Source organism: Poecilia reticulata, linkage group LG9 (genome assembly GCF_000633615.1).
Source record: "Poecilia reticulata strain Guanapo linkage group LG9, Guppy_female_1.0+MT, whole genome shotgun sequence".
In the NCBI taxonomy this organism is placed as follows: domain Eukaryota; kingdom Metazoa; phylum Chordata; class Actinopteri; order Cyprinodontiformes; family Poeciliidae; genus Poecilia; species Poecilia reticulata.
In genome coordinates this window covers 7,891,799-7,917,488 of record NC_024339.1, presented here as the reverse complement: position 1 = coordinate 7,917,488, position 25,690 = coordinate 7,891,799, and the positions used below count along the sequence as shown (strand labels likewise).

General features: G+C 40.1%; 1 protein-coding gene across 1 annotated transcript in view; it reads left to right on the top strand.

Moving 5' to 3' along the window:
• The first annotated feature begins 3,581 nt into the window (after nucleotides 1-3,581).
• dock5 (dedicator of cytokinesis 5) overlaps nucleotides 3,582-25,690 on the top strand; it is a 68,386-nt gene continuing 46,277 nt past the window's right edge. The window contains exons 1-10 of the mRNA XM_008417532.2: nucleotides 3,582-3,997; nucleotides 17,982-18,065; nucleotides 18,228-18,268; nucleotides 18,355-18,410; nucleotides 18,701-18,797; nucleotides 18,964-19,112; nucleotides 19,740-19,875; nucleotides 19,983-20,140; nucleotides 22,228-22,309; nucleotides 24,547-24,676. Coding sequence (XP_008415754.1) covers nucleotides 3,955-3,997; nucleotides 17,982-18,065; nucleotides 18,228-18,268; nucleotides 18,355-18,410; nucleotides 18,701-18,797; nucleotides 18,964-19,112; nucleotides 19,740-19,875; nucleotides 19,983-20,140; nucleotides 22,228-22,309; nucleotides 24,547-24,676 — 976 coding nt within the window. The 5' untranslated portion in view covers nucleotides 3,582-3,954. The remainder of the gene's footprint in view (nucleotides 3,998-17,981; nucleotides 18,066-18,227; nucleotides 18,269-18,354; nucleotides 18,411-18,700; nucleotides 18,798-18,963; nucleotides 19,113-19,739; nucleotides 19,876-19,982; nucleotides 20,141-22,227; nucleotides 22,310-24,546; nucleotides 24,677-25,690) is intronic.

Genomic DNA, 25,690 nt, shown 5'->3' with positions numbered 1-25,690 from the left:
TATATATATATAGAGAGAGAGAGAGAGAGAGAGAGAGAATTTCATACATATGGATGCTGGATGTGCTTCATCTTGAATGAATAAAACTGTCGCGCATGCACAGGCACTAAAGCGCGGACGTACACAAGCAGAAAAAAAAAAACAAAGGTGTTCATGGTAGGAGAGAGAAAGAGTGTTAGGTGGGGAGCATATTTATTAGTCTGTCTGTCATCCTCGATGTTCATTCATCTGTTTGGCAACACACTGAGAAGCCCGTAGGCAGAGTAAACAGGCAGTATATCCCCATATGAGGACAACAACGGTACTTCCATGGCTGCGTTTTAATCTACAATGACTAAGCCGGCGCTCAAAAAGACTTCCTCCAGCCTTTCATGCTGAAAACGAGGCACGCAGCCCTTTTTATGTCCCAGCTGTTCGGGATCTCTGTTGACATGTACACCTGTTTCCATTTACCACACACATCTGCTCATGGCTTGATTATATATTTAGATATATACAGAACCCCCCCACCGCTTTAAAAAAATTTTTTAACCTTATTACTTAAACATGGCGCTGCATGAGTTTGAGGCTTCTCCAGCACATCTGAGACGTTTCACAGGGTGATCTAATGTTGAAGATGAGAGCAGACAGGATGTCCTGTAAAGGCTCGGCTTGTCTATCTCTCTCTCTTTCTCTTTTTATTTGTTGGTTGTGGTGCATTCATCTCCAAGTGAAACACAAAGCTCTGCATGTGTGTAGATTTGATCAGGAATGAACATTTCACAAGATGTAATAACGCAGGGCAGACATGTGATGGCAATGTTGCAGTTGTTTTTGAAAATGTTTTTTTTTTTTTTTGTTTTTTTACATTTTGAAAGCCTAAAAGCTGTTCTTTCTCTTTGATTCAGCTGGTTTTGCTAAACTTATTATAAAAATCAAAGGTGAAATTGGCATGAGGAGATAAGAAGACCTCCCCCCCCTTCGTTCTCCCCGCCATGTAATAAATCTGAATTCTCTGCAAGCACCTACAGCTCAGCCAGAAATAGGTCACAGTAATCTTGTGAAAAGCTCAAGTCATAACCGAGGAAGATACAACATAAAGTACATGTATAGCCCCCCTATTACTTACTATAGGCCCAATGGATAAAACCACAGAGCAGATAAAGACAATCACACAAGTAAGTACAAGTGATACCCCTGGCAACATCTCTGTGTAACTTGACATCATTCTGTGGGGAAAAAGGGGCATCGGTTCAGCAAAACAACGTCCAGTGAACACTGAGCTGACTTATGACTTACTTAATCAAAGAAGAAAGGGATTCAGTGTTGTGGACAGTGCAGGCACTGGTAAACAATCCTGAATCTGCCATCATATTTGAAGGGCAATATTACAGGAGCTGCTTCACTGTTGTTCCAATAGAGTCTGCTCTGCAATTGATCATCTGGACTTGTAAGCCCAGTTTGAGATACATAAAATGTTATTTTTATTGGTAAAAACACAAGAAAAGTCATTCTCAAGACTGTTTTAAATATTAGGACTAATTTAAATTAAGACATCTGTGATAAATGGAACATAAACCATGTCTGTTCACATAGACAGATCTATCGATTCATCTATGGGGTTTGAGGTGTTGAGGGCTCCCCGCAGGACGTCTTCAAACCCTTCTGAAGCCTTATGTAAAACACTTTGAACATTTTCCTTTACATCTTTAAACCTAGCACATTTGTTAATCTGTTCTGTGTTATTTTATGTGTTCTCAGGGGGCCCCCTATGCCAGCAGGGGGCCAGCTCTGAGTAACCAGATTGTCTTTTCACCCATAGAAAGCCTGTATAGCGAAGCTGCTCCTGCTATACGATACATTTTTCAACGGCGCTGCTCTGCAATTTGCAAAACTAAAAGCCTTCAATGAAATCTTCCAATCAGATGGCGTCAGCCGTAAATCACCAGGCGCTGTTTTTAACGCGGCCATTTCCGCGATAGATGGCGAAGGATGCATGATTGGCAGCCTCCCTGAATGACAAAAAGCCGTTGACGGTTAAGCACTGTACACACAGCGCCATTTGGTTGACCGGTGGGGCTGCACAAACATAAACACACATGACGGGCAAACAAAAGGCTGAGCAGACTACCAAAATCTCTGAGCCAACAGCTGTAAATTGCTTCCCAGGGCTGGGAAGTCTCATCTCATTGATGGACAAGCCACCAGATGCATCAATTAATTTGTGGGGCTTGTATGAAGTATTACGTGCAGTCAAAGCAAATCAAGCCTGTGTGAGAATGTCTGGTCCGTTCACGCAGAAGGTGCTTGTTGGAAACGGCCAGAGTGGCTTCCTGCAATGCAATCCATCGAGCTTTAATTAAAAACAATAACCGGGCAATCATTTATTTATGACGCATCAGTGATTTATAGCTCAGTTTCGATTAATTACCCCAAGTCCTCTCTGAATGTCAAGTTGTGTACAGTTTCCTGCTAAAAATGAACTACTCACACTAAAAGAGAGATTCCTTCAAGCAGAGCAAACGGCAGCTTTTTCAATCTAACTTGACATATGAAGCTCATTTGGGAACTAATGAGGAGCTGTTAGGGTGAATTCAGGGGCCGTAATGTAGGACGAGATAAGTAAGCCAGCTTTAACATTTAGATCATAGAAAGCAGATCACCAGAGCTACATGAGATAAGGGATGTAAATAAACTGTGGGCTAAGGTCATCACTTAACAGAATGGTGATTTGTGAATTCAGAAGTAAGAGAAATGACATATTCGTATGACTAAAAAAACAATATTGCATCAAAACAAGATTTTTAAAAAATTCATACAATAACTTGTTGCCCAATTTACCAGATGAAATACAGCATTTAAAGGGTACAAACCTTTTTCAAAGTCCGCCATTTGCAAATATGTCAACATGCAACAAGACAGACGGCTACTGCATGTATGCTTTTTTTTTTTTGGCTCTAGTGGCCTTTATTTGACAGTAGTCTGACAAGAAGGGGCAGAGAGAAAAGACATGCAGCAAAAGAACAGAAGATGTTAAATTGAACACGGGATGGCCACTTCGAGGTCTATGGGATTTTAAACTGTGATCTCAGTCAAAGCATATGCAGAAGAACAATTTTTTTGTTTTATGTTACGTAGTCCTTAAAATGAAATTAAAACAAAAACGGAATCAGACTAATTTGGAATAAGCAGGCTGGAACAGGATAAAGGTGCCATAAATATCAAACTGTATTTCATTAAATCAATTGATGAGGCACACCAATGCAGCTTTTTAGACTGAATGCTGATTTATGTAGTCAGCAGCAGTATACACAATTATGCACACTTACCCTGCACAACATTGACGGCTGTCCACTTGACATTAGCATGATATGAAAATTAACACAAGAAAATTAGGCTGCCTTCAAGGTTGTGATGCCCTGGGCAGCGAGCCATAACCAACCCGCATACTATCAGATAAGAGTGGTTTGTGCCTGTCCCTTTAAGAACTTTTCTCAGTGGGACATTTTAACCACTACCTTAATTATGCGACAAGGGATAAAATGACTGCTAGTGATTGAGATAACTCTGGCAAATTGGATTCAGCTTAAAACAAAACAACTGACACTGAGAGAAACAGTCCTTGAAGCAAAAGCAAGGCACAGTTGTCTAAATCTAATATGACTAATTCAATTTGAGCTCATTTGGGGATTTATGAGCAACAGTTCGAGAAATAGGAGGAATTTTGTCAGGAGCTGAATGAGACACACAACCCGAGCTGGTAGAGCGGGTGTCTGTGTGAGTGACTCCCGCCTGTATCCCCCCCTCTCCCCGCCGGGCTGCGCCCTCCTCTCCCCTCCCCGTTTACGAGTCATGATGGCGGAACTGTAAGGCTTCGGGACGAGCTGGAGCGCACCACCCGTCCTCGTTGAGCAAGTGTACATAGTAATTTATTTATTCGGCCAATTTTTTACATGCTCCCCCACCCCTCCCGCTATGACCCGCTGGATTCCCACTAAGAAAGAGAAGTACGGCGTCGGTAAGTGCTCGTATTTAACTTGGCGTGTTTTGCGCTCAGCCGACTCTTAACTCCCAGCAGCAACTTCTCCAACTTCAAAACAAACAGGACTCGGGGAAAAAGTTAGGGAACTGTGTGTTTTCACTGGATGTTTTCTGTCCGCGTACTAGGAATTAAAACAAAGGTATAGCGTTTATTTATTTATTTTCTTAAATACAAGGAAGCTCACCTTCCTGGTTGTTTGTAACTTAGTTTTTCAAGAAAAAAAAAAAAGAGAGAAGAAAATACCAAAGCTGAACAATGATCCGCAATAGGTGTTATGGAAACATGGAAAAGAGCCAGGAGTTCAGAGAGCATACCAGTCATTCCTGAGCCTAATCTCACTGAAGAGAACCGGTTGAAGTACCAATGAACATAAATGAGTCCTTGCTTTGCCTTAAAGTATTTTATTGCACCCCCCCCCACACTCAAGGTCTCCTACTCCCCATGGAAGCTCCTGAGGCTGTCTGTACTGTATTGTATTGTATGTAGACTCAGAGTACAGAAGTCTTATTTAGTTGCATTTACGCTGGGCTTTACTTGCAACAGCACGGTCAACTTTACAATGCACCACAGTTTTGTGTTACTTCAAGAAAAGGTAGTTTACACAGGATTTTGCAACAAGGTGTGGCTCTTTCACCTACAATTGTATCTACAGTGTGCATGAATGTGCAAGATATCAGGAAGCTATTCATGCCCACTAGGTAATAATCTGCACAGTTCACTTTATGAGTAATCCCAACCTGTTTTTTTTTTTTTTGGTGTGTGTGTCCTGAACTGGCCGATTAAGCATTCAGTAATGTGGGTCTGGTTGCCTTTGAGTGTCGGTTCAGATTCGCTTCACAAAAAGAGGGAGCAACGAGATTTTCGTCTTGTTACATTTTGACTTCATTGCTTCATAAATAAAAAAACTCCCACTATTTTCTGAGAAAATAAAAGAGGGAAAATAAAACAATCCTGAGCAAGCTTCTGCCTCTAAATGTGATTCAAAATGTCTTGTTCCTTGTGTAAATGCAATTGTGTGTACAACTGCTTCCACATAAATGCTGTGTGTTGGTGTCTTTATGTGTTTGTACGGACACTTTGAACTTCCCCGCATTTAATCACATACTTCATTGGATTTTATTGGGCTTTTATGTGAAAAACAAACGCAAAGTGGCTCATAAATTCAAAGTTGCAGGACAAGCATACATGTTTTGCGAATGAAAATCAGAACATTGTGATGGGGATTCGCATCGAACGCTCCTGAATCAATACTTTGTGAACCCATATATTGATTGCTGCAGTCGCCAATTTTGCACATTCAGACCTAGAATCTTTTGGCAAAAATGCTTGAGCCTATTCAGATTGGATGGAGAAGCTCTGAAAGCAACATTTTTGTAAGCCTCGCCACAGATTCATAACTGGATTTAGATCTGGACTTTGACTGGGCCATTCTTGTAAATGAATAAGCTTTGATACAAACCATTTCAAATTAGCTTTCACTGTGTTTTAGGGAGGTTTTTGTCCAAGGTCACCTTGTATTTCACTCCGTTCGTTTTTACCATCAGCTTTGACAAGCTTCCCTTTTTAATGAACGACATTCCCACAGCATGATGCTGTCAGCACTATGTTTCACTGGAAGGATGTGTTATGGGTCTGTCTACGGGGTGCACTTCTTGCCACTCTTGCATATAGGCCAGTTTAGATGGTAGACCATTTCTTGTTGGGTTTGCAGTAGAGATGCACCGGTCCGATATTAATATCTGTTTTGGTTCCGATATTGAAAAAAATTCTAAATCAGGTACCGGTGACAATGTGCCCAATCTGTTCAGTGTAATTCTATTGCTTTTGTTCTGAGGGACGTCATGATTCATTTTTGTTTTACGTTATGTTTAGAATTCCTAATTTCCCTCTCTGAACCATTTGAAAGAAGTTTTGTTACACTTTATTTTTGCATGTTTGACCAAAGTAGTCAACCTGTTGTTTTTGTCAGTTTCTTATTTATTTTACATCGGCTGTTCTACTCTTAATTGCACTGATTGAACAACTTAAATCCGCGTTGTTTTTACGTGTTTCACCAAGCTTGTGAAGCTATTGGTGTATTTAAGTGTGCTGTACTGGGGCAGAGTTATCAAATACATTTGTAATTCAGTACATTTATGTCTGTGTTTTAAAAGAAAACGTTTTAAGTCAATTTAAAAAATTTTTTCTGTAAGTAAGCCTCAGATACTTGTATCGGTATCAGAAGTGAAAAAAGTGGATCGGTGCGTCCCTCGTTTGCAGTCGTGCCATACTATATGCATATCGGCATAACGGATCGAACAGAACTGAATTGGCTCTCTAAAGCTTTGGATATTGCTTCAGAAACTGACCCCGCTTGAAACCTGCCGGTATATGGTGTGAGAAGCTGCAGTCGTGCTCTCTATCAGGTTAACCGTTATTGTTTTATGACCAGCACAGGTAAAGCTGGTTATTGGTTTTGTTGGGTTGTGAATCAATAAATCTTAGATTGAAGTTACACAGAACTTTATCAACACTCCCTGGTCTAGAAGCAAATGTCCTTCTCGAGGGGAAAGAAAAAAAGCCAGTATGTGACAGCAGTGAAAACATCCAGCTCAGATAGTTTTTGCAGCAGGTATACTCTGTACTCTGACCTGACTAATCTCTCCTCCTGACGATATAAAAGGCTTGAGCAAAGTCTTTTGAGCTTGAGCTGCTGCTGCTGTTGTCACTGAAAATATTTCAACCCATAATAACAGTCCCACCTCCTGGTTATATATGACCTTGTGTAAACAGCTGATGTTCAGGACAATCTTTTACGATCGTCCGTAGGTGTTCAGAAACGGCCGGCGTGTCTGAGTGTGCAGCCATTCTTCCCAGAAACGGGGCAGAAGTCACTGACATTGTTCTTAATCTTCAAAATGCCATCGGACCCTGTATGAAGGCTTACATTTTTAATCCTATTAGTGAACCTCGACTGGGCTCAAACACAGACGGCAGCATCTTTGGGTGGAAGAAGAGGCTGTTTTAAAAAGAAAAAGGAAAAAAATAGTTTTTCAGCACTATCAGATCATGATTGCTAACAGGAAAATGTTGATAATAGACGGCTTATCTTTTACAGCGAATCTGTGACAAAGTCATAATGGAAGAGCTTCCTAATTTTACATTGAGAGGAGGAGCAAAAACCCTGTTGAGGCTCAGATGAAGTGCTGAATCCGGCAGGTCTTGGAACGAGATGATGCCTCCAGAAGGGGCTTTGGATGAATCACCTCAGTTGATGCCACTTTAGTTGACTTTGCCTGAAAAACAAATAAATCTGCTGCTGCTGTGTGTGTGTGTGTGTGTGCGTGGGGGGAATGATGTGATTTCAGCTGGCCTCTATTACTGCTGTTGCTGATAATCTGCCTGAGACGAGGCGTTTGTGACTGCTTCAACTATTACAAGCGCGGCACACCCAGTAATGCACACATCTCGTAACCGTATAGCCAGTTGCATACATCCCAGTGAAACATGTTGCAAATGTTTTCCAGACTTCATAATTACAGCACACCCTGTTATGTGACACGGTTTTGCATTTTGAAGTCTACTTCATTAAAGCTTTTCCAAGGATCACTCTACTGGTGGTTAACATTTTCAAACAATCATGATAAAGAACTGCAATTAAAAAAAAAAAGAAAACATCTCATTTGCGCTACACCATGTTTCTGAAAGATGTACTTCATTTATGTTATACTTTTACTCAGAATTTGAAGAATAAGTCATAAAACGGATCATCTAAAAGAACGCTCCCCGTCTCTGATGTGTGAATTCACAAGGTGAAAGTCAGACGCTTCATACCAAACCCGCTACAAAATCCAATGTGGTCACATATAAAAGCCAACACCAAGCTTTAATACCATTAATAAAAAAAAAAATGGCCACACCACTGACATTGCTTTTATGCTTCAATTAAACACCCCATAATCCTGTGCTGCATCTCAATTGCTGTCACATGACCAAACGCCACATGATCAGCCCTCAGTTCTTCTGAAACGCATAAAGAAATGGCAACAAGATGGAAATAAACATCGGTTCTCATCACCAGCCCGGTTTTACTTATTGCACCAATATGTTAAATAAACCACTATCATCGGCCGACACCAATGTTATTACCGATGTAGAGCTAAAGGGAGACGTTATTTATATAAAGGCTCTTTCTATTTGCAGAGAAATACATTGACTTGCTAATAGCAGATCAGCCTGGTCACTGAACAGCATTCAAACTTGGAACTAGAACACAGTTGAGGGGATAATTAAACTTTCATGAAGAGAAGCTGTGTGAGATTATTATAGTTCTCTTACCTGCAGAAGCCTGATGTTATCACTTAGTGTTTTAGAAAAGTGAAGAAGAGCAGAAAAAGGTCAACATCTTTTTTTTTTTTCTGTTAGCTGACTTTAAGACAGATTTCTGCATTCTTGATTCACAAAGTATTATGACTGCAGATCCTTCCTCCCATCAGCTGTCTTTGTAACCATCACTGCTCTTGGCCGACTCAATACGTCTTTACAATTCTGCTGGTATTAGCAGTTTTCTCATTTCATATAAAATTCCTGTTATTTGCACACTTTTTGTAAATAGCCTGTTTTTTGCACATTTATTACATTGTGCATTCCAGCTGCACATTTCTTTTAATCTGAGTGTGCTATTTTTAACAACTGCTGTATTATTATTTTCCTTATTTTGTAACTTTGCCCTTAACGTATAGTCTGCAACTCTGCACGCTCTCAATTACCTTAGCTTCCTGTTGCGACACATGAATTTCCCCGCTGTGTGACAATAATATGACTTTCTATTCCCGGGATATAAGCATTTTCAGTTTGTGTTGTTTGAATTTGACAAAATGAACCAAAGTGAAATCAGCTTCTTTGACGATTTCTTGACTCTGTGTGAAATTACATTTATGTGCTACGGGCTAGGGGCATGTACTGATAACTTCACTTAAAAAAAAAAGTAGAAAAAAGTAAACTATCCTATTGTGTATGATACCGTTCTTGGATTTGACCAAATAAGTAGCACTTGTTCCTGGTTCATCATGGCCTACTTTAGTTGATACTGGGAGTTCTTAACATTTTCTCCACTGCACTTTTGAGAAGTTTTTCATGTGCTTCAGCAACTCCTCTTTTTGGCTGCGCTCATTAGTGTGACATCCCAGCTAGTTTATCCATGCAGATAATGTGTCAAAATGTCTTCTGGGCACCAGTAAAGCTCAGCCCGAGTACCACAATTGATACTTGTACCACAGTTTGAGAACTGTTTGTTTCAGATGGTTGGAAATGCCAAGATATACAAAAATTTGGCCAAAACTGCAATTCTTTTTTTATGTGAGAATTATCCTTTACTTTTCCAAAGTTTGATCAGAATGATTTTCATTGCAGCTTTTCCAGATTTGCTTCAAACTCGCCGAGTTACACGGCTCTCTTATCTTGAAATCAAAAAATTGGGTTGTCTCCAGGTGACTGGATGAGGGTAAAATTACAATCCAGCTCAAGAGTTAAAAAACTGGAAACCGTGACTCTGGGTGCAGCTTTTCCGCTAGCTTTCAACATGGTTCCAAGTGCGGCGTGAAATAAGGTCATATAAATTTAGAACTGAAAATGTTCACGTTCAAACTTTTGTTTATTTTATATTTCCTTTGGGGGAAAAAAATAGAAGAATTTAAGACCATTGTTTAGTGGTAAACTAGTAAAAGTACTACAGATTAATGGATATTATTAGCAATAAATATGAAGTTGCCGGTTCCTTCTCACTTTGCACCTTTTTATTGTTTTTTTTGGACCTGTTTGACAAGGTTTGTTCAATTCCTTCCTGATTCTGCAGAAATCTTACTCACCATTAACATGCTTACGTGCAAGTGTGGCTTATTGTGTCACTTTGAGAACGTGTCTTCTGTGCTGATCACTAAATTAGATTTCTTTTAGCCTAATGATCTGCTGGTCATCCGTAAAAGCAGGTCAAGCTGAAAATTTAATGATTCTGGTCACCAGTCAAAAAAAGCGTTCGGCGCTTCCAGTATAAAGTAGCTCTGCCTGTCTTCGATACGCGCACACATACAGTTGAAACCATACGTTTACACACACACTGTGCAAAAAAGAGATGAGAGTAATGCTGTCTGACATTAAATCCATCCCGACCTTTCCTGTTTTAGATCTGGTTTTATAATTTTTAAAAGCTTTTTTGAATTTCAAAAGTTTCCATTTCCTTAGTATCTGGTAGAATTGGCTTACTGGACTGAGATCAGAGCATTTAGATTGTTTTTTTTTTTTTTAACATTAGCTTTGTTGTCCTTCAGCCACTTTGTAGCTAATGTGGCACTGTTTGGCGTCATTGTCCATTTGGAAAAGCCCAAACTCATCATCTGGGCTTTTCTCTAATTGTTTAAAAGCATCGTAATCTTAGTGTATGTAAGATTCTTCTGACTCAAGAAATTAAAAATGAAAAATATTTTTTATTTCTTTATTACGGAAGTCATATGGAAATCATTTGTTAATCCTAACCAGCCAAAAATGACTAGAGCACTGTGCTCTTTGGTATGTTAATACAGTACCAAGATATTATTAGGTACATGAATAAACTGGATTTTTACTACGAAACTTGACCGTTTGAGTCAGGGATCCACCAGCCCTGTTTCCTTTTCTCCTGGTGTTGCACATCAGCTGGTAGACCTGCAGCTATCAACAACGGTTAAGCAAAGATTTTCTTAAGGACGCTTACAAATTTATTGCTAAATTTATTGTTTTTTTTAAATAGAATTATGTGCGACTTGCAAGAGTTTTACTTTAATCCCTTAACTGTCACCCTCAAAACATTTACATGCAAGTCAATGGGTTCTGTGTCTGCGTTACAGTCAAGGGGTAAACAATGATTTGCAAGAGGAAATTTTAATTTAATTGTTCTTTGGGATTAATAAAGTACTTTTGAATTGAATTCTTGAAAAATCCAATTTGGCTTTTCAAACTAAAAACAAGACATTTCTCCTCAAACTCAAGTTCAAGATTCGCACCAAACTCTTGAGAATATCATGCAGGTAACAGGAAAGTGAAAAACGTTTCTTTCAATGAATTCCTTCACAGCAGCCGTCTTTCAGGTTTACAGGTAGTGTTTATACCTACATTAGCAGTGGTGCTCCCTGAATGTATTACTAGACCACCCCCAGCGAAGGGCCTCTTCAAGTAAAAATAATTGGTAGGCAAGTTGTGATCAAAACGTATATCGACGACTCCTGCGGCGTGTGCATTATATTTCTGTTTGGTGAACATACCGTGATAATGATGCCTTTACACCTCCATATTTGCAGGTCCACTGTGGTCTGTTACTATGCTGATATTTCTGCAGGGAGCAGCCAATAACGTCACAAAGAGGCTGAATCACGGGCCACACTGGCTTTGGTCCGCCGAGAAATATTTTAAGCAGCACTCTGACTTGAACGTATTGAAAGCGTGTCAAGTACGTAAAATGTGTTTTCTTTCAGATGCTCCCTCCTCCTTCAGCGTAAGAAAACGAATTATTTTCTTTCTCTTTTGCGATCCGGATTTCCATCTCATCCATGAATCACGGTGATTAAATCTGAAGGCTCACCTTGCAGTGTCAGATCTGATTGCAGGTTGCAATTCGGAGATTACTGCTGACCTTGTTCCCAGCTTTAATAGGCTAACAAAGATGGAGAGCCAGTCATGGTGTTTAAAGCCTGAAAAAAAATTGTGAAGTATTTTAATATTCAGCAAACTGCGCTATACTCTTTCCTCCCCCCCCCCCGCCCCCCCCTAATTTAGATAAGCCTTACATAATCTACTCTGGGCTAAATGTTGAGGCAGGATTTTTTTAAAAGCTGAATTAAGAGATGAAGCTTCACAGTGATCTAATTTTGTTCCTTTTTGCACTATTAGCTCTGAACTTTAAAGTTAACTCTCTGATTTATGGGTAGCCCTATACGGTCTGATTAGCTAGAGAACAGTTTTAGGAGCCACAGATCATCTTTGGCTGTCTAGACAGTAAGTGTGAGGCACAAGGCTTTTCAATTGAGCCTTTTACTTTTTTTCCCCCCCGAGACATCCTGCCTGCCTGAGCAGAATTGGCTCGAGTACAAACTGGTGTTTACCTGGTGGGAAATTGTACCTCTGAATGCTTTAGTGGCTGCTAATATCGCTACTCTTTTTCTGGGGGGATGCAATAACAGAATACCTGTAAATATGGTCAAATATGCAGACACTGTATTCTTATAAGCTTAGATGGCAATCACGTTTTAACTTTTTTCACCCCTTGGCTGAACATGTTTTGTGATCTTTGCAAAATTGTAATATTTGGATGCTTGTATTTTACAAAAATGCTTTTTAAAAAAAATCCTAAATAGCATTGTTCACAAGTTTTAACTCGTTCTCATTTGAGATAAATCTAAAACTTAATAATTGCATGTCACTGGAAAGAAGTATTTGTGCAAATAGTATCTTAAGAGTTATGTCTGTGTTAAAAATCAACTGACCAGAAACTAGCCGAGATTAGCTCGATAATTAGCTTAGCTTCATGCTCAGGTAGCCTGATTGCATTCAGCTGATCTTATCAATAATAGTTTTAAACACTATTACCATAATAAGAGTCATAATTGGTGCTCCTCTTGTTTGCATACCTGGACGATCCAGAAATTTGTAAAAATTCGCATTTTGCAAGAGAGGTGCAGTTAGCATCCTTCTTTTAGCTAGCGGGAGGGACAGCAAATTATTTCCAACCCAAGAGGACTTTAAATCACTGGAATGGGATGATATTACATTTTTAGCAAGGTTGACCGTATTTAATGCTTAAAACTTTAAAAATGCCGTAGTGCTGGGAATCAGCCCTCGGTGTATTTCATCTAAAGTAAGCCGCTGTTTTATCGCTTGTTTAAGTGGCACTTGGTAAAGCATAAATGTTACTGTGCAGTATCATGAACAGAAGGCATACCTTTGTAGGAATGCTTTTGTATCCCCTAAAGTAGGCTGGTAAGCCTCTTGTGGATCATAACATCGCTTTTAAAAAGCTAAAACCGAGCCTCGCTACCTCAGGTGAAACTGTGAATACATGCAGTTCAGATTAGCACCGTTACTTTGGCACATTAATGTACTATCATATCATTTTCTTTTCTGCTTGGTTCTTCAACTTCCAGTGAAGCTTAAATTTGGATTGTTTACGTCCCCTGCTGAGTAATGAAAAGTTTAGACTGGCCGTAAATGTGATTGGACCAATCTAGTTATATTATAGTCTTTTTTTTTTTTTTCTCCCACCACCATCTGTCACTATCCCACTGTTACAGTAAACTGTCTCTTCCTTGGCTGAATAGTTTCCTGTATGAAAAGTGCTCTAACAAGGAGTCATCAAATAATGCCGTAGAGAAGAGGTCTGTTGAAAGTGTAAGTATTTGATTGCAACAATCTGTTAGAATTGATCTATATCAGCCATTTTCCCCATGATTGGCTCTGGAAGGTGATTGGCAGGCTGGATGCTGAAAAGTCTGCATGTTGTTATATTCTTCTTTTTTTGTGTGGCTAGCTGCATCACAGCTGAAAACAGTTGTTTCTGTTTGTAAGCGTTTGAGTTTATTGAAACTCTGTTTTTGGCTGGATTCAGATGATTTTTTTAGCTTGATTGCCATCCGACAATTTTTTGATGTAATTCCAGGAAAAACAAGCAAAGTTTGCCAATTTCATTCTGAGTTGTATTTAAAATAATTTCAAACGAAGCAAAGAGACGTATAAGAGGCATCAAAAAGGAAAGTGTGTTTTTTATGACACACTGATTCTTGCAAGAGAAAGTTGCACTTCCCACATATGACAGGAAGGTTGAACAGAGTGGTGCAGTTACTCTGCTTGACCCTTTGACCTTTCAACTTTTTGTCAACGAATGGATTTTGAAATGTTGGCAGCCTTTTGCAAAAGTTAAGGCACCAATACATATCCTTTAGAAATGGAGGCATTGTGTGCTGTTTTGGTAATGCTAGCTTTGCGCTAAAATGCTAATATAAGATATTAAAGATGACAAAATTTAATCTCTTTGCTTTAGAAATCAATAAAATCCTTTTTCACCAATTTTGTGCTGTCATATTTTTTTATTATTATTATTAACTACCTCTTATGACAAGAAGAAGAGGAGAAAAAATTCATTGCTGTAACACCTTGGTTTTATCTAAAATCCTGTATTGGAGAGTTAAGAGAGACGAGTCTCTGGAGATTGAAAATCAGCTGCACAATCGCAAGGAATCGCTTCTTTGTCTCGATATTTTGTCGAACCCTAACATATTTACAGACATTGTGTGCTGTGCTTGATACATTACTGGATAATTTTCTTTTAGCTGACATTTCTCTTAGTTCGAAGCAATATACTGCCTATTTTCAACACCCTGGGATAAATTTACCTGTTTTCTCGATAAATCTTAAAAATATTTCTCTGTAGAAACTTAATTTGCCTGCGTCGAGATGAAACGGGTGGTTGTTATTTTTGTTGCAGCGGTGCATGCCTTCCTCATTAGTGCCTTTAGTATTCGCTTCCAAGTTGTGTGCCGAAAGCTGTACTTGTTTTCCAACTTGCATTTTCAAGGATTACATGAAAGCCTGTGTCAGGGCGCACCATCAAATTTGATAAAGTCTCTATCATAGCACGCCGATTTATACATTTCTCTTTCTCCCTCAACGAGAACAACGGATTCTGGTCATCGTGTTGCCTTGACGCTGATTGGCTGCCAGCTGCTGCTCAGACTGCTTCAGCCGCGCTGTTGTTCCTTAATTGTTGTCTAATCTACTTCAATGCTAAATGATTTAGAGTGAATCAGGCTGACTTTGATGTAACATCAGTATGCACACAAAGCTGAACTTGTGCCAGCAAGGCTTTATTAGAGCGCACAGGAGGAGCGGTGGGGGGCTCCGCATTTGAAGTTTGAGTGGACCAGAGCTGCACAGATGAGCCGTGATGCCTTCGCTTTAAACAGCGTGGCGTCCCATCTCGCTCTGCTTGGACTCCCACCCTGGGCGCGCTGCCATGCCGTTGCCAGGCCCCAGACGCTGTGTCAAGTTGGTGAATGGACCATTGTCTCTCCTGGCATGGTTGGAGGCAGATGTCATTTCTTCACTGTAATTTTCACGGTGATTCATGTGATTGTCTGCATTGTGAAGGAATCCCTTCAGACAGTTATCTCTTTAAATTATATTAAAAAAAGGTTATTCGTTTAATTTGATTTGCATGATTTTGGTGTATTTTTTTGTCTTCACTCTATTTCTTGATGACTCAATAAGGCATCTCACAATTACAGCCTGATTATTCTCACTTGCGGACATGCATGCAGAAGACTGCCGGCATCGTAGATTAATGTAATTAGGTCAGAGCAATACAATATCCATCAAAACGGCATAAATGGGAGCAGGCCAAAACCTAAAATGTTATAGTTTATGGGGGGAAATGATCCAAAAAGGAGTCTAAAAGCTGACTTTGGTATAATGGGAACGGTTTGGGATGAATGTCCGTTTCAAGACAAGCTAGTGGAAACTCTTCCTCTGTGAAGGAAGTCACAGAGAGGACGCATATACACACATTCACTGATCTGTCAAATGTTCGCACTTAGTCTGAGGTGTGATGAGCTGAGCCAGTCGAAGCGTGCTGAGAAATCTGGCCTCCAGTAACGAGCATTATCGCCGTGCAAGTCGGGGCACGGCTCTGCTCATACTTCCTGCGCCTCCTTGCGAGATTAAGCAGCTGTGCGCGCGGCCGCGGCTCCCTCAAGTCAAGACAAAGACCTCAACCTGCAGCATTGTTTTAAAAGGGCTTCTCTTTCGCAATGCCACTTTGGTTGGTTTGCAAGCACATGCCTGGGTGAGCGATCCCTGCCACAAATGTGCAGGCTGCAGGTGAGAAGGGAAGGTGTTGCCTTCAGCAGCGCCGGTAGGCGGAAGCGAGAACGTGCAGGAGGACGGCGTCTGCAGGCAGTGCCATTTGGCGCGAACTGAACCGGTGACCCTATTTATCAAAGACCTGCATGAAGGCGGATGATCAAAAGCTATCAGCTCATTGGCTGCTCACCTGCGTCAGAGAACACTGAGGTTAAAAAGGCGTACAGTTTTAAGACTGCCATAATTTTTTTTGTCTTTCCTCATACTGTTCCTAAAGGACATCAGAAAATAACGTGGGGTAATTTTTCTGGATTTTAGAGTAAAACTGCTCGACTCTTTTCCACTTGTTGCTGCACATTGCTAACCTGCTGGCTGAAAATTGGCTTCTATGCTTGTCCTCTGACAGGAAAGACATATTTATCTGTTCTGGTAATATTCCCACTTTTCCTGGGGAAAAAGTAAATATATTTTGAAAACTGAAGATGGGCCACCCATGACTTTCATGATGGTGAAGTTTTTAACGATAGTTGACAAACTTGAAGTTGGTTAGAAAGCTGCTTTGGAAAACAAACAAGCAAACAAACAAAAAACTACAGTGAATTTGTAAAATTAGGAACTATTTCCTGTGGCAAAATCCTCTGATAGGTTTGAATTGAGGTTTTACTAACTCTGCTGAAGCAAGGAGTTTATAGATCCTGACTAATTAACTTGTAGTCATCATTTTGCTAAGGGCAAAAGCCTATAATGTTCTCTGAAATAAGCAAGTTTACACATGTACTATTTAATAGTGGTGCAACAATACACTCGGGGAAGGAGACCAGATGCATGATATTGGGCTCATTAGAACAAAAATACACTTTACTAGTATTCTTTGCAAAATTTAAGGTATATGTTTTTTGTTTTCACAAAGAAGTTACAGGGTTTAGAGAAGAGAAGATAGAGAAGACTCTATTTTCTATCATTTCTATAATTTATGTCCAAGTTTGACTTGTGTCATTGTAAGGTGATCCCAATATTTTTCCACCTAAAAAATGAAAACGTTTTTTAAAAAATATTACAATACTTTTACTGGTCTCACTCTTTTAAAGAATCTCTGTTCACTGCAACAATACAGTTAAGACTCTAACTTTAGCGTCGTTAGCGGCTAACAGTTAACCGTTTACTATGGCAGGCCACTTCGGGAGTGGCCTGCCATAGTAAACTTCGGGAGTGTTTACTAGTTTATTGAATCTGTCATGCAAGCGAACAACTGGAGAACTATTTCCTTTCTTTCTTCAAAAATATGTCTTGAGGAGCGAGCTTTATTTAAACAGTTATGGAAAAAGGCCGTAACGTAACAAAATGTGGATGGAAAAAGTGAATCGCTGTGAATACTTTCTGGATGCATTGTGCGCTTACAAAGAAAACTCCAATCTGACATGAAATCTGGTGTCCTCTTTGTATTTTTCAATGATTTTGCAATGCAATACTTTATTAATCCCAAAGAACAATTAAGTTTTGCTTGGGCCTGTGTCTGACAGTAGAAACAAAAATAAATATAAAGCTCTAACTGCAATACTCGATATGTTGCATTGTTTTAGCAGCAGTAACTATTCATGTTGATTTTCTTTTCTTTGAAAAAACAAACAAGTAGGTAGCTACACAATGTCTAAATAGCATAAAACTGACATTTGTATTAAAAATTACTTGCCTGTCTTATACCTACTTGCAGCTTCACAGTGCAGCAGCCCCTTTTGACTATTTTCAATTGAAAACAGTCAAAAGGCCTCGGACGTCTGAGTAACTCAAGCTGGCTTTCTGCTCTAAAACTCGGGCTGCTGTTAGAAACGGCAGCCGGATGAGAAATAAATCTTAGCTTTAGATCCTCTGTAGAGCAACAATGAGTGAACTGGCTTGATTTGTTGGTGAGAAACTCAGGACCACTCAGGCAGAATTTATTTATTTTTTGCTTCACTCTCTGTGCCGGCATTGATTGAGGGCGAGGATTTTTCTTTAATCCCAGAAAAAGAGTCGGCTGAAACCACGTTTTTTTTTTTGTAAGCAGCGCTTCCTTTTTTTTTTCCCCCCTCAATAATGAAACGGTTATTTTTTTTCCCCTTAGCGATCTACAATTATGACCCCCATGGCAAACAGGAGCTGCGTCTGCAGGTGGGGGACACGGTGCATATACTTGAGAAGCTGGAAGGTGAGTGGCAGCCATGACGTCTCCCTGTTCACCGCTCTAGAAACATGATCTTAGAGCGACGTCCTGTGCAGTGTGTATGTGACTCTGTGTTGTGCTTTTCTTCCTCTACGCCATGCCACTTCTGTTTTGTCCAATCTGCTTTTGTCAATTTCTGATCCCCAGGCTGGTATCGAGGCTACACACTCAGAAAGAAGGCTCAGAAGGTATGGACATCACAGGAGCTATATTGTGCTGGAGCTCATTCTGTGATGCGGATGTATATACTATTACTTCCCGATTGTTTCCTCAGGGCATTTTCCCGGCTTCCTACATCCACTTAAAAGAGGCCACAGTCGAGGGAACAGGGTGAGATCACAAATCAGCAAGCACTTCATTTTGACGATAATCCACTTTGCTCCGAGTTTGCAGTATTGCCTTTCTGTGTGCCAGTAGCATAAGCACTACACTTGTAATTATCATAAGTAAGAATTAAGTAATGCTTCTCTTGGCTGTGCAGACCAACTGTCCCGACTGTTTTCGATGTGTAAAAAAAAAAAATGCACTCGAGTCATTCCAGATTATAAGACATGATCTGTGAGCGACCAGCTGCTCTTCTGATATCTCATTACTTTTTTTTCTTTCCTTGTGGCTTATAGCCAACAGGAAATAATTATTCCTGCAGATTTACCCTTGGTGCAAGAGATAGGGGCTACCCTCAGGGAATGGGTGCAGATATGGCAAAAGCTCTTCGTGGTACGTGTAGATCTCTCCGTTTCCAGTACACTCAGTTCCCTCACTGCTGGGATACGTTTTCATCTTTTAATTATTTTTATTATTTTTTTCTGAGAAAAAGAAAAGTTCACTGCTGCTTCTTCCTCTGAACTGTGGCGTGTATATACAACACATGTTTTTCTGACAGACAAACAAGATAACCCTGTTCAGGAGTGTGCAGCAGATGGCCTACAGCCTCATTGAGTATCGATCTCAGATTGTGTCAGGAACGCTGCCCAAGGATGACCTTGTGGAGCTCAAGAAGAAAGTCACAGCAAAGATTGATTATGGAAACCGGTACGGCTCCCGTTCTTTCAATGGACCTCAAAGAAACATATTATATTCTGCAGGAAGAATTGTGAAGTTTACAGTGCTGGGCACATTTTTTTTTTTGGGGCACTCTTGGTAAAGTTGTGTAAAAAAAAATCTTAAATTTATCGCGTCTTTTTATGCAGCAACAAAATCCTGCTCTGAAAAGTCTTACAAATCTGAGTTGAGTACATTTACAGTTTCATCGTAATAACCACAGGCTTCAACGTATTGAAATGGTGTTTTATGTGACAGATGGACACAAATCAGCACATAATTTAGTAAGAGCAGGATTAAATAAAATGGAAGAAAAATGAACAGTTATATTTTTCCCAAATAGGAATCTGAAAAGTGTGGCATGCATTTCTATTTGCACTTCTTTACTCTGATGCCCCTAAACAAAATTCAGGGCAACTAATTCCTTTAGTAATTACTGAATACAGTCATTAGTATTTTAATCTCAGCCTCTTTACATGCATTTTCATTACAAATGTGTGCAAAACGTTTTCGAAATAATCTCAAAAGAAGGTGCGAAACTGTCTCTATATCACTCCAAAATGTTTTCAACGCCGTGTTCCTGCCTGAGCCACAGCTGACTTACCCTCTGCCACTCAGGATCCTCGGGTTGGACCTGGTGGTCCGAGACGAGGCGGGCAACACGCTGGATCCTGACCGGACCAGCACCGTCAGCCTGTTCCAGGCCCATGAGACGGCGTCCCGCAGCGTGGACGACAGGATACAGGAAGAGAAGGCACGAATCCCGTTTGGTCTTGACGCTCGCCGTTGCTTCGGTCCGCCGCGGCTGCCGGCTCCGGTTAAGGTCTTCACACTCGTTCACGCCGACTCGTTTTTCCCCAGACGAGACTGCAGAACCTGGAGATGCGGCGGCAGACGCTGTTCAGCTCCGTGCACACCTACAGCCTCCTCATGAACCTGAAGAACTTTGTGTGCAACATCGGGGAGGACGCCGAGCTGCTTATGTCTCTCTACGATCCCGACCAGTCGGAATTTATCAGGTCAGTCGGCGTAAATGTCGCTTGTGTGATATTAATTCTTGTTACCCGGAGTCGATAATTCACCTCTAATTGGTTGTAAAGCCACTATAAAATGGTCTTTCGATTTTAAAGCCACACTATGTTACCACTTCCCCCGGTCTGTCACTTCTCGGGAAAAGTTACAACATGATAAATGAAGAATTTCTTTCAGCTATGAATAATATAAACCTATAAAGATTGTTCATTACTGTCCTGTAACTGTGCTTGATGTTGTAGCTCCAGCAGTACATTAAATAAATATGCGGAGGGTGGAATAATATAATGAAATGCATTGTTTAGGAGCTTAAAAGCATGTTTTGGACTTTCTGTTGTTGCAACATAAATTTTTGGAGAAATAGGAAAAGGCAAAAAAAAAAAAGAAAACACTACAGTGTCTCTTTTTTGGGGGGAAGCCTTGAATTTAAAGATGTATTATTCAGTGAGCACTTCAGATTTGCAGGGTGAAATGGGTTTTCTTTTCAGCTAATAGAGGAAAAATCTGTCTCTTTAAGAGGAATATTCTTAATCAGTTTTGCCTCTGTTTTTGCTGCTACATGATGCAAATGCACAACAAAGGTGCAAAGCGAAGCAGCCAGGTGTTAGTGGTGACGTACCGCCCTGGGGCCAGGGTGAAAATATTTAAGGCCTCAATACGCGGGTCATGCTTTGCCGCAGCGCCACCACAGCACCCCTATCTTCATAATTTTTACGAAGAAGCAGCTAAACCCCCATACGACATGATACTGCCGACCCTGTACTTCATAGTCGCGAAGTTCTCACGCTCTGCTTTTATTGCCCTCCAAATATAACAATGGGCAACATGGTTAAACAGTTTTAGCTCCATCAAGCCACAGGGCAAGCCTAAAAAAAAAAGAAGGTTTTTGTACCAGAGAGCATCTGCAAACTGAAACTAGTTTCTCTTATGATCCTTTTGAAGTAATGGGTTCTTCCTCTTTGAGTGGCCTTTCAGGATTTACTTCACATCTCTCTCCTGTCAGGACCCTTTCTGGACTCGTATGTTGTAACCCGCCTAGAATCATGGCCTAAGTCATTTTTTTTGTTGCCAAAAGTGATTCTTTTGTGTATATATATGTATGCCTAAAACATCTTTTGGAAAGAAAGAGGTGGTGATTATTTTATTTTTTATTTTTTTCCAAAATCACTTTTGGCATTCTTTGGGATTCTGCAATCTTGTCCAAGGATGAACCAAATTTGCAGAAGTCCACAATTTTGCTGAAATGTGATTTGGCACAAAAAAGTCACCACCTTTTTGTTGCCAAAAGATGATTTAGGGGAAAAAAAACATTTACTTTTGGCAGAAAAGCCATTCTTTTAGGAAGTTGACTATATAAACTTCTGATTTTGTAGATCTGCATAAAAAAAATCTTCATTATTCTGGCATTTGGGAGATATTTGACAGGAAGCATTTAATCTGATTAAAATTAGGCAAAAAAAATATTTTTTTCACATAGAGTATGCAAAAATCAGTTTTTAGCTGTACGTATGTAGCTATTAAAATATGGTAATTTGGGCACCAAAACTGGCTCTAGCCCAGGGGCCCACATTCTGCAGCCCTGCACGTCACAGAAATGCCACTGAAACCTCAAGCAGGATATTATGTGCTTTTTTAAAAATTTTCTTTAAAATGGAGGGCAGGTTTGTTTTGCAGCTAAGCCGCTGCCGTGCCAGGTCTTGGGAAGTGACAGCACTGATTATAAACGGCATGGATTTCTATGAATTTTAATATTGCAAAACTAAAAATAAAAGCAAGAGTATGAACACGGCTCGACTGAGGGAGCATTAGACACCAATTAAGACAATAAGCTCGACTCATTAATTTTTAAGAGTCGAGATTTTCGGAAAGCTCTGTTGGGATCTACGAGATGACATGGTTACTAATCAAACAGCGCAAGTAGTTTTAAGATTTATGTGATGCATGTTTTCTGTTTATCAGGTGACGGGAAGGAAATTATGAAGAATTGCTGCATGGCCTGCTTCCATTTTTCCACTTCTTCCGATGGCTCAGATAATGCGCTGTCTAACTGTGATTCCTATTTGAATTCATGCAGCGAGAACTTCCTGGTGCGCTGGGACAGTACGGGAATGCCTAAGGAAATTGAAAAACTCAACAACCTGCCGGCCTTATTCACGGTAACTGAGTCTCAATCTGCTGACTGTGTTCCCTTGGTTTTAAAGATGTAAACAGTCGGAACCTCATCTGAAAGACTATTTGTTTCTGGATCGCTCGAAATTTAATGACAGTTTTTGTAAATTACTCACTTTCATGGATGGCTTGGTCAATGAGTTGTGCTGCTGCCATTTTGTTGTATTCAGAGAGCCGGCAGTTCTGGGAAAACGAGCAGCGGAGCTACCAGGAACTGGAGTTTTGGAGCAAAATCAAACCCTTTCCATCAAAGGCACATGACGGTTAATTATTTCTGTCCTTCGAATTAAAAAGCGAGACACTTGCAGACTCTCCAGACACAAAGTGGAATGTTTTCAGTATTTACTTCAACGTACAGCTAACAAAACCCGCAAAATTCAGTTTCTGAAATAATTACTCCACAGGATTTACACTCAATACTTGGTTGGAGTTCCTTTTGCATGAATTAAGCATCAATGCGGTGTGGCATGGAGGTGATCAACCTTCTGCTGAGGTTGATCACCTCCATGATCAACCTCAGCCAATTGTCAAATTCTTGACAATTCTTGACAAATTGTCAAGAATTTGTTTCTTGACAATGAAACAAATTCAGTGTGGCAGTCGTTTTAGTTCCCGCTCTAAAATGAAACCAGCACCTCCTTACGGCTCGTCGGCACGGGGGAAGCATGAAGAAGTGCTGTCAAATGTCTTTGTGCGCTACTGCTGAGATGTTGGACTCCATAAAGCCCAGTGGGCCGACATCCACTGATGACACGGCTTCTCAAAGCATCACCGTTTGTAAAAAAACGTCACGTTGGACATCAAGCAGTTTAGATTAATCTCCATCCTTCCTCCAGATGCTGGGACCGTGATTTCCAAATGAAATGCCGTTTCATCTAAAAAGAGGGTTTTGAAGCACAGAGAAAAAGTTGTCGTTTTTCTCCTCGGTCCAGTTGAGACGCTTCTAACCGTCTTTTTTTATGAACACAAGAAACTCAGCGGTTGTAGCTCACATCCTGATACGTCTGTGTGTGTGTAGTTCCTGTTGAAGCCCTCATTCCAGATTCAGTCCAGATAGTGAATTTCTCCCTAACAATTATATGGATGATCTTCTCAAGACTTGCATGTGTAGCATTATTTTCAGCCATCATTTTTTCTTCCATTCAACTTTCCGTTAGATTCAATACTTTGTGAGCAGCCAGCTTTTCATCATAGCTCATCAACGATTTGCCTTTCTTGTGGAGAATGTCTTTCGAATGGACAAAGTTTATTTTCCAAGATGGCGCCTTCTATTGGCCTGTGTCACTTTCTGCCAACACATTTCAGCACCACGTGGACAAAATTGAGGACTCTAGTCTCCTTTCTCTGTGACAGAATTTCACATTTCAGTTAGCTGCCAGCTGTAAATGTCTAAATTAGAAACCAATGCTTAAGATGTGTCACCCTGTATGTAATAAATCAGCTACCTGCACTGCATCCAGAAAGTATTCACTGCGCTTCACTTTTTTCACATTTTGTGATATTGCAGCCTTTTGCCAAACTGAGGTAAATTAATGTCTTCCCTCAGGTCTTCATTTATAGTTGCAAGAAAGGAAATAGTTCTGGATTTGTTAGCTTATGTGACAGTCGGTGAAATAAACACCATTTCTGGATTAGCTGGCCATCATAACTAGCTAACTGTTAGCCGCTAATTATGCTAAAGTTAGCGTCCACCAAACCTGAAGCGGCCAGTTGTACACTGAACAGTGTCAGATCTGTACAAGTACTCTACTGTTGAAAACATTTTTTAAATGGTGTGTTTTTACACATTTATTAACAATAAAAAAAACAAGAAATCACATATATTCAAGAAATATTTTCCATATTGTCAAAGAGGTTAATGTGATACAATTTGGAACAAGGATCTAACAAAATGTGGAAAAAGTGAAGCGCTGTGACTACTTCCCGGATGCACTGAATGTTTTACTTTTTGTACCATATTACTAAAGTATAGATTTCTATTATTTTCTAATTTATTGAGATGCAGCCATATATAAACAAAGGCTGAGATACTAAAACACAGACTTACCTTCTCCCAGCAATTACGCCGTGCTTTTGTCCTGTAACCTTTACCGTCATGTCTGCATCTCTGACCATGTCATCGTTCATAATAAACTATCGATGACAGGAGAAGGTCACTGCCTTTGTATCTAATGTACCTCGTATGTCACCGCCAATCAGCTCTGTTTGCCTTCCTCACGTCCAGGACCTGAGCAGCAGCGATCTGATGAGGCAGCGGCTCTTCCTGGTGTGTCAGATCATCAGAGTGGGCAGCATGGAGCTCAAAGAGGGCAAAAAACAAACAGGTGGCTTACGGAGGCCGTTCGGCGTCGCTGGTGAGCAGCTAATATTTCTTCATAATCACCGGTAATAAAAGCCCCCTTTGTTTTTGTTGTCACGCAGCTGCAGAGGTTGGTTCTTTTAAGACGCACGAATGAAAGATGGAGCAAAAACAAAAAGAAAGAAAGAAAAAGGGGAACACCTGTTTCCTGACCCAGAAAAGGCTTTTGCTCTGCCCTGGCAAGAGAGTTGGTGGAAACTGGCTTTTAGGCTCCGGCCAGATGGTTAGTGAGTTGAATGAGAAATGGTTTCCTCCAGCTCTTAAGCAAATGGAATAAAAATCTGAGTGTTAGTCGTAGCCAGGAAAAAGGAAAGAAACAACAACAAAAAAATAAAAACGCAGCCACACTGGCAGCAGAACCGGGAGGAATTTAGACGAATTTATCAGCTCAGGAGATCGAGAACTCCTCAATCTGTTTAGCTACATGTGCCAAGTAACTCTGTGGTGTTCACCTTTTTTTTTGTCCTACAGCAGCAAAATCTCATACTGAGAAGTCTCATCTTTAATTTTGTTTAAGGTTCTTGGCAAAGTTGCCAGTGATGCAGCAGAGTACCCCCCTGCTGTTAACAGATTCCCCAGCCTTTGTTTTTGCTAAAAGGGAAGAACTTGGTCTTCTTATGCAGCATTTCACAAAATCGGAACGTTTAGAGAGATGCATCTTCAACCATTAATCTTTAAATCACTTCTCTAAATCAGAGGTGAACAAAGTTCAACCTGGTGGCTGTTTGTGGCCCCCGGAGTGATTTAAAAAAAATACATATATATTGATTGACTTTAATCCAAGAACGATGTAATCTTACCCCTCAATCTAGGTGATTCATGTGCATGGAAACTTTTTTTATTTTTTCATTAGAGCAAAATTATTAATGACTAATTAAAATCTTTTTATAATGAAAAATGCTAAGTCCAGCACAATATATTAATCTATTTTGTAACCAAGCTTTAATATTAAATAGGACCACATCAATTCACTGATTTCTAGTGAAAAATGTGACTTTGATGCACCTAA